General features: G+C 39.3%; 1 protein-coding gene across 1 annotated transcript; it reads right to left on the bottom strand.

The window, feature by feature from the left end:
* Positions 1-210: 210 nt before the first annotated feature.
* Positions 211-9,778, bottom strand: LOC132124897 (L-fucose kinase-like). The gene is made up of 23 exons (XM_059536047.1): positions 9,558-9,778; positions 8,981-9,132; positions 8,839-8,889; positions 8,633-8,755; positions 8,220-8,292; positions 8,046-8,143; positions 7,873-7,953; positions 7,603-7,722; positions 7,361-7,532; positions 6,942-7,048; positions 6,761-6,862; positions 6,109-6,282; positions 5,609-5,682; positions 5,058-5,416; positions 4,766-4,982; positions 4,515-4,681; positions 3,462-3,689; positions 3,174-3,317; positions 1,477-1,596; positions 1,134-1,321; positions 958-1,057; positions 661-884; positions 211-433 (listed from the first exon to the last, which is right to left on the bottom strand). The coding sequence occupies exons 1-23, from the start codon at positions 9,637-9,639 to the stop codon at positions 332-334; spliced, it is 3,258 nt and encodes a 1,085-aa protein (XP_059392030.1). The 5' UTR covers positions 9,640-9,778; the 3' UTR covers positions 211-331.
* Between the last annotated feature and the right edge of the window lie 68 nt (positions 9,779-9,846).

The raw sequence follows: 9,846 nt of genomic DNA, 5'->3' as shown, positions 1-9,846 counted from the left end.
GCTATTCTGATTACTAGTAGTTAATCAAGAGGAATATACCAATTTATAGATGCTTCTATACTTATTTCATCATTTAATCATCTAAGTACTTGTATTTTTATACAGCCAATAAACAAGTACAAAATCCAAAAGTCAGAATACAACAGACACTTTCTTAAAATAATAGTTTATTCAATGTGGTAAAAAGGTATTTTTTATATATTTCAGGTATTTTTTATATATTTAAAATAATGTTTCAGGAAAGAGAAAAGTTAAAACATATGAAAGGTAAACACTAATAAATGATACATTTACAGGAACAATACCAATTAAATCATTATTTATAAGGCATTTATGTCATCTGCTGTAGTTCGGGATGACCAGAGCTCTTGTGAATGATTGAGATCCCATCCATATCCAGCTCCACTGAATGAACACTGAATGAACCAGCGCCCTGTCAGACACAACAGCAGGAACAACAATATTCAGAAAATACATTTTACTTGAACCATTGGTGTTTTTCTGTTTACAAGTAGTTAAATTAAAAGTTAAGTAATTCGATTTAGCACACTAAACACAGGCCGTTAAGAAACCAGCTTCTACAGTTTGGAAAGGGTTAAACAAGCATTCTTCTTCACACGTTCTCATTGTGCAGTGGTTGAACCAGTTTCTCTGACTCACCTGTATGTTTGTGAGAATCTCTCTCACTGCGTCCCTCTGCTGCGGCTCACGGGTGAGTAAGAACAGGAATCCTCCTCCTCCTGCTCCTGCCAGACTCTGTCCTAAACTCAGCGGCTGAAGTGTGTTCATCATGGATCTCACTGCCGCCGGCTCACAGCCTGGAGCCATCAGCTTCTTCTGCTGCCAGTATGTGTTCATACACTCCCCCAATCTGAGGAGAGATCCTGAGAGAGAGACAGAATCAAATAAAAGAGTTCATAGAGTTCAATCTTATATTAATGAGTGTGTGTCTCTCACCGTCTCTGCAGGCTTCAGCACACTCCTCTGCATTGGTCACCAGCTGCTCTGCGTTCTGTACGATGGAGGGTAAACGCGCATACCAGCTCCGCACCACGTCCTGCACACACACAGTGATCCAGTGAAACACAACACAGTGTTCATGAAGTCTGAGCGTCAGCATCAGTAGCTCGTACCTGCAGCAGGTTCCGTGCTAAACGTGTCTTTCCAGTGTAAACCAGAAGAAGGTGTTTCTGCAGAGCAGACAGGAAGTCTTGAGTTAGAGAGAGCTGTTCTACTTCCACTCTCAGCGGTAATTGAGCTGCAGATTGGGCCCGTTTCACTCCTCCAAACAGCCCACCAACCTGGTCCTGCCATCCTCCACCTGAAACACAGCAACAAAAATACAAAATGCCTTCAAATTCAGCTTATTAAAAAATTAACGCCTGTTTGGTTAAGCTTCACAGCACAGTAAGACTCTGTATTAATCTAGAAAGGATGTGATGATTCTCATTATAGGAATAAAAGCATCTCTCATACCAGTGGTGAGTATCTGCTCCAGGTAAAGCACATCATGAATGAGAGAGTTTGTGTCATAGCTCCGTCCCGTGCATCTGTACACTGCTGCAAGAGCTGCACCCGCCAGGATACTGCTGGTGCCTAGAAACACACACACACACAAACACACACACTTATTTATATACAGTTTAATTATGATTATATTATATTATTTTAGATATCCATTTCAAGGTGCAACATTCCATTAAAATAAAAATTTGTAAATATTTAAATAATACAGTCGTGGCCAAAAGTTTTGAGAATTACATAAATATTAGTTTTCAAAAAGTTTGCTGCTAAACTGCTTTTAGATCTTTGTTTCAGTTGTTTCTGTGATGTACTGAAATATAATTACAAGCACTTCATACGTTTCAAAGGCTTTTGTCGACAATAACATGACATTTATGCAAAGAGTCAGTATTTGCAGTGTTGGCCCTTCTTTTTCAGGACCTCTGCAATTCGACTGGGCATGCTCTCAATCAACTTCTGGGCCAAATCCTGACTGATAGCAACCCATTCTTTCATAATCACTTCTTGGAGTTTGTCAGAATTAGTGGGTTTTTGTTTGTCCATCCGCCTCTTGAGGATTGACCACAAGTTCTCAATGGGATTAAGATCTGGGGAGTTTCCAGGCCATGAACCCAAAATTTCAACATTCTGGTCCCCGAGCCACTTAGTTATCACTTTTGCCTTATGGCACGGTGCTCCATCGTGCTGGAAAATGCATTGTTCTTCACCAAACTGTTGTTGGATTGTTGGAAGTTGCTGCTGTTGGAGGGTGTTTTGGTACCATTCTTTATTCATGGCTGTGTTTTTGGGCAGAATTGTGAGTGAGCCCACTCCCTTGGATGAGAAGCAACCCCACACATGAATGGTGAATGAAAAACCTTAAATTGATGCATTCTGTCTCCGTTTTCAAGAAAAATCTTAAGGAAAAACTGCTTTTAACATATACTTTTTGATCATTTTGATAGTGTTACATTTGTGCTTGGATCGTTTGTGTGCTGTAGTGTTTATCTTGTTGTATTTATATTTATTTGTGTTTATGGATTGAGCTTTTTGTTCTTGTATATTATATGTTGTATGGTGTTATTGGGCCCCCTCCTAAAAGCTTTTAGTAGCTTCTTTGGGGTTTCCCCTTTTTACACACAATAACCTTTCTGTAACTATTGTTAATTTTGTCTTTAAAATGATGGTGTGTGTGAAATAAATTCTTCAAATCAAACTCCAGCCTTGTGCTCGTCAACATTCTCACCTGAGTTAACAAGACGATTACTGAAATGATCTCAGCAGGTCCTTTAATTACAGCAATGAAATGCAGTGGAAAGGTTTTTTTGGGATTAAGTTAATTTTCATGGCAAAGAAGGACTATGCAATTCATCTGATCACTCTTCATAACATTCTGGAGTAAATGCAAATTGCTATTATAAAAACTTAAGCAGCAACTTTTCCAATTTCCAATATTTATGTAATTCTCAAAACTTTTTGCCACGACTGTACATTATCTAGATGCCACTATACATTACAGTTCTGTCTGAATATGAAAAAATATATATTTTAATAGAAATTTAAATAAAAAGAAGACTCTTCTGTTCCCATTTATATGGAAGACGTCTTGTGTGGTTATCCAAAATCCGTTACATTTAAAAAATGAATTTACTCAAAAGTGATTTACCCACCGAGACCAGATCCATGTGGCAGTGAAGACCAGCTGTGGATCTCCAGTCCTCCACCCCAGCGCTGTAACAACTGCTCTTTCAGAGAGACAGGAGACGACACGCACACCAGCTCGCTGCACACACACACAGCTTTTAGCAGAGCACCTACAACACAAACAGAAATTAAAATATTTAGAGATATTTGTACATTTATGTTCAACATCAAACCATTCTCAAGAACAAACATGTGTTGTGCACTGTAGTTTCAGACTGTCAGATCCACAGCATACGTCTACACTTGTCTCTCACCCGGAGCGTGAGGTTGGTAATAGTCTTCCAGGTCAATAAGATCCTCACAGAGTGTTTCTGTGGAGATGCTGCAGGCCGGTTCACCGCTGCTACTGACCAACAGCAGACGAGACTCTGGAACGCGCCGAACTCGAGCTCCAATCGGCCGTTTTCCATCCACCTTGATGGCCACATTGACCACCAGTCCTCCATGTTCAAACGCTATAGGAGGAGTGTCACTCCAGCCACCTGATGAGGTATCCAAACACACTTTCAGCACATGCTTTCAAAGACCCAAGAAAACCTAAATACTTTTGAGATTAATTTTACTTGAGTTAAAGAGAAATTTACTGAACTGCATTTCAGAGATTTCAACATGGGAAAGGTATTTTGGAAAATTAAGAATGCTTCAATTCAGTCAACAAAAGAAAATGTTTTAAATATAATGAGATATATAAACTAAATACATCCCCACTACTACTGAAACTTAAAAGAGTGGGGTAAGTAAGATTTCTTATTTCTTTTGAAAGAAGTCTCATATGTTTAGAATTTCTTACAGAAAAAACTATTACACTATGAAATATTACTACAATTTAGTATAACTTTTTATATTTGAATATATATTTAAATTGCAATTTCTTCCTGTGATGCAAAAAGATAAATTTTTTCAGCATCATTACTCCAGCCTCCAGTGTCACATGATCCTTCAAAAATCCTACAAATATGTTGATTTGCTGCTCAAGAAACATTTCTTATTATTATCGGTGTTGAAAACTGCCTAATAGTTTTGTGGAAACTGATGCATTTTTATTTAGGACTCTTTGATGAATAAAAAGTTAATCGAAAGTTCAAAAGAACATTGTTCAATTGAAATAGTAGTCTCTTTTATAATTCTAAATGTCTTCACGGTCCCTTTTGAGCAATTTCTAATTGCAATTCTGCATTCAGTTTAACTTCAAAAACTGAACTTCCATTTAAAAAGGCATTCTCAGTTCAACTCCAAATGTCCCACATCACTGTCAAACATAAACACAGAACTCTCTGATCAGCTCAAATGAAGAAAGCTGTTCTCACCTGACAGATCCAGTCGAGCAGGACACTCCACTTCCTGCCACTCGCCCATGGGCGGCATTTCTCCTTGACCAATGAACACAAACTCACGCGCTGACATCACTGCCTTCCGCAGCAGTATCTGTCCCGCCCCCTCATAATGCCTGGCGGCTCTCACCAACAAATCTGGCCTTTAAAAAGCAATGACAAAATCTAAAATTCTCAGTTTACAACTCTCAGATATATGCATTATTTTTTTAATAAAAAATTCTAACCTGCTTAGCCAGTGCTTTCTTTGATTGGCCAGTTCTTGGACACCTGCAGGTAAGTGTCCCTCTTCTAGGAGCTTAAAAGCAGGAGCCCATGATGGATTTGCTGCTGGACCACTGCGCAAACCGCCTTTACCCTCACCAGCCAGACAGCCGAGAACATCAGCGATACAGGCGAGACAACGAGCCGCTACTCCCAGATCACCACTGCTGCCTGCAGCCACTGAGAAAACAGCCAAACCTTCAGTACCCTCAAAAGTCAACATATGCCAACCACTGTTCAGCTTCTGCTCCTCACCTGAGTCCAGCACCTGCAGTAGCTCCTCCTGCTGGCCGGCCAGAGCTGCTGCTCTGAAGAACGGCTGTAGACTGAGATTCATGTGGCCCTGCAGAGTGTCCACGGCTCTCCTTCGGCCCACACTGAAGAACAGCTCCTCTCTCCAGCGCAGCTCTCTCTGCTGGTCTGTCAGGATGAGAATATCTCTGAGCGAGAGTCTCCAGGCTTCCCTCCAGCTGTCTAGACTTCCAGCACCGCCAAGGAGCCAACAAACACCCTCGAGTCCAACGGGTCCTGAATGTGGCATGAACACTGGGAACAATCGGGCGTCCAGCAGACAGCATGGCTCAGTCCTCTCAGGTCCCCAAAGGTACTGAGGCCTATCACACACACATACATATGTTAGACACACTAACTGTGTGTAACTGTGACCATTTCAAAAATTTAATCTGAAGTCATTTAGGCAGCTTCCTGTATAAGCAGGTAGTTTTTGGCTACATTAATCTTAAAAATAGAACAAACCTTTAGTCAAAAGTCTGACTTTGTGAGGTATGAAAGTAGACATTTCTTACTGTATTCCTGTCCGACTATAAAAATCACTCCATTTTTGATTAAGAAATGATGCAGTGACATCATCAGTGCAGGCCTGGGTGAAGATAAATAGTGTTTAATCAGTGTTGGGGAAAGTAACTTTAACTAAACTAAAAGTAAATAACTAAAATAACAGTAATGCATTACAATATTGTGTTACTCCTTAAAAACTAATTACATTACTTAGTTACTTTTATGTAAAGCAATAAGTTATTTTAGGAACAGCTGTCAGTAAAGTAAACGGCATTATTATTTGAAAGAGTAACTCAGATATTTTCATGTATATTAAAAAAGTAATGTATAAGTATTTTAAAAGTTATTTGGGAAAAGTTATCGGATTATGTAAACTTGCCCTACTGGTAATGCATTATCCCCAACACTGTGTATAATAAGATTTGTAACATTAGCATACATTTTCTTATTTATATTGTTCTCAGTATTATCTAAAAAATTTAATGTAAGTAACAGGCTTTAAACTCACCTCTAAATTGTCATGAGCTCCGAATGCTGTGAACACTGTTAACTTTAACTCTCCCAGCATCACTCGGTGACCCTGAATGATGATGTCACTGGACAGGGGTAGTCGCTGGACGCAGGATGATGAGGTCAAATCAAGCCCTGACAACAGGCACCCAGAATGCACCTGGACTGGACCCTGCAAATGACATTGGCACATTTTGATAACTGTATTATTCAGGCATGTGATCAGCTAAGGACAAAAAAAAGAAGGAAAACTGCCCACCCCCCCATTAAAAAATAATAATAATTCATAATAATAAATCATAATTTTTCTAAATATGTTATTACTTAAATTATAAAAGAATTTAACAAATAAAATATATTACTATTTTAACAGTGTGACTGGCACTGTACAATTAAAACCATTAATAAGACATCGATAATAATAATTTTGTTTTATACAATGACAGTGCATGTGGGTCATACTTTTCAGGATGGAAATGGAAATCTGTATAAATATGGAAAAAAAAAAAACAAATTCAAATATTTACAACAGATTTCATGTCATTAACGTTATTTTTTATGAAAACATTAAGTGAGAAAATATTTGTGTCCGTTTTGATTTCATATCTTAAAATAGTTCATAGACTGAGATAAAGTTAAACCCTCCAGACCTGCAGGTGGCAGTGCTGCACAACAGCTCCTGCTAATACACGAACATCTCCTTCCAGGATGCTATTAATCACCCTGCTGCCTTCTGCCACAGACTTCACATCCTTTAAAGAAGAAACGGTATTGCAAAAAAGTTCAAATGTTTATTAAAAAAATCCTAGAGACGTTCACAACATTTCCTACCTGAATATGAGAGAGAATCATTGTCTCAGTTCCAGCTTCTGACAGACGAATGACATGTTCTTGACCCGATTGAGTCAAATATTCATAGCAACCATCTGGAATGTATACTGGAAACAGACAAAGACGACGTTCAGAATGACACACTACTCTATGCTTACTACTTCTGCAATAACACACAGTATGCATACTGAGGAAAGTATACAGATATTTACAGTATGCATGGAAAACCCATGTAGCCTGCATTTAACTACATATTGCAGCATAAAATATATTATTTTATATAATATATAACAGCATGCAGTTTAACTTTTTTATAGTATGCACTATCAAATATATACTATGCTGTATTCAGTAAGCTAGCATTTCATTCGCAAATAAATTTTTTATAATATACAGACAAAAAAATAGTGAAACAGTACACATGGAGATGGAGGCACCCCTGAGGGTCCTCCACAGCGCAGCGCGGCCGCTCCTCACTACTGCCCCCTGAGGTCCGGAGGGTGAAGAGCAGCCTGTTCGCTCTCCATTGATGAATTCATGCTCTGTCAGGTCAGAGCAAAGGCACAGCAGAATATCCAGAAACAGAGATATCTGCAAAGGAGAGCAAGAAAAATGAGAGGGAGAGAACAATCAGAGAAAAAAAAAAATTCTTTGTTTTTACCTCAAGCGGTGGAGCTCCCGAATCCATGCCAAGATATGTACAGCCATCCAATGGTGACGTAACGTGAGTCTGTAAGAGCTTCTCTGCCACAGTCCTAGAGAAAAACACCGGGCCGGACACCTGAGCAGAAAAGTCCATTTAGGAAGCATCACAAAAACAACTGAAGATGCAAACAAAACATCTACTACACCTTTAAACAAATCTAATACACCTTTAAACAAAGTGCATTTTATTTACATATAGCAGAAAGATTACCAAACAAATTCATACCAGGGGTACTTTCCCATCAGGCAGTGCAGCACAGCTGATCTTCTCCTTTGAGCCCTTATAGATAATGTTACATACTCCGGCCTGTAAAAGCAAAAATTAAACATTTCTCAGAAAGTGATTTTAAATTTCTCAGAAAGTGTTTTTTTAAATAACCATAATTTCCAATAACGCACCTCTGCATCAGTGAGATAGACGCCATGATTAACAGCAAAACTAACATCACCTGGCAACGCCACAACCCGGACCCCAGAGAACCCATCCCATGAAATCACTGTAAAGAAAATCAATAAAAGCAACAATAAAAGCATGCACAAACTAGATGTTTGATTACATAAACGTTAGCTCACGCTGTCGTGTTGGAATATGCAGGATCACATCAGTGCTGCAAACCCAAACGCCTGGCGGAGAACCAGCACAAATCTGAAACAATAGAAAGTTTCAGGCTTTTTTATAATAATGCACTCAACTCACTGTATTACATTGTATTTATATATACATACACACACACACACACAAACACACACATATATATATATATATATATATATATATATAGTAGTCAATATTTGAAGTGGATCAAAAAAGGTCATCAAAGTTGTCCTAAGACAAGAACGCTTTTTAGGTTTTACGACAACTTTGATAAAAGGTTTTGATCCACTTTAAATGTTGATTAGTGTATATAGTTAGAGAGAAAGAGTGTGAGAGGTGCGTGAATTCATGTTTATTTGTGTGTGTGTAGCTGTGCATTCGTTCTGCTAACCTTTGTGGACAGACAGTCCAACAGCAGGTCTAAACAGCAAACGGCTCCTTCTACAGCATCTGATTTCTGTACAGGCATCCAGCAGAAAGCCCTGCTGCAGCCATCCCATGGGAAATCTCTGCCCTAGAAACACACATACACCAATTAACACATGTTTGAAAATAATCTGCATCTAAAATGTTTTAGTTATTTATTTTTTTACAGACCGTGTGAAGGATGAGAATGTGAGCTTCATCCAGAACATCTGCGTTCACCACCTAAACACAAACATCCACATTTAGGGGACTTTAAGTCTATTTCATCTGCACACACACAGAGCCCTCGAGAGTAAAGTAAAGTGAAGCTCACGCTGTATCCGGCTCTGGCACTCAGGTGTTCTGCAGCCACCAGCAGGGCGTTCAGTGTGGCACCACCGCTGCCCAGCCGGGCGTGAGGGTCAGGAACGGTCAGCAGCAGGGCATCTGCCGGGAGAACACCACGATTCTGACGCACCTCCAGCTCTGAAACACACACAAACCTCATGAGATCTACCTACACGTGCTCTGGAGATCTGTTCATGTGAGGCAGACCCTTTAACAACCAAGTACTGTGGTGGTTCCATGATACAGTGAAAGAATCAGATAGTACTACCACAGTACTTTGATGGCATCAGATAATAATACCATATTTTTATTTAGTATAATAATATGGCACCTAAATTCATGCACTTACTTTAAAGAATACTTTGGTTTTACCATAACTTCCCAAATCCCAAACAACCCAGAGTAATACTATATTACTTTTTTTTGTAATTGTTTATGTCTTTTAAACATTATGTTATTGTTTCTTGTCGTTTCAAGGCTGCTCAAATGGATTCAATAAAAGAAATGTACATATACCCTCTGAATCTGCACAGGCATACGATGAGAATAAATGATGAACTCACCTCTCTGGAAGGCATAAACACTGTCTCTATGTTGACATGTGAGCACGATAACTGTCCACTTCAGCAATCCTTGATCTGCCATCCTGGCGTGCTTTATTTCTTATTCTGTGACCATCAACCGCGCGCGTGCAAAAAGCAGAAGCGAACAGCGCCCGGATCCGATTTATTCGCCATCTGTCACAGGATTACTCCATTCGTGCTCGTCGACCCCAAAACAGTGAAACCAACACTTCCGGACTACAATCTGATTACAGGCACGGTGCGCTGGGAAATGTAGTTTAAATGTAGT

Source organism: Carassius carassius, chromosome 43 (assembly GCF_963082965.1).
Source record: "Carassius carassius chromosome 43, fCarCar2.1, whole genome shotgun sequence".
Lineage (NCBI taxonomy): Eukaryota > Metazoa > Chordata > Actinopteri > Cypriniformes > Cyprinidae > Carassius > Carassius carassius.
The sequence above is the reverse complement of the archived record's forward strand: the minus strand, read 5'-3'. Positions and strand labels throughout refer to the sequence as shown.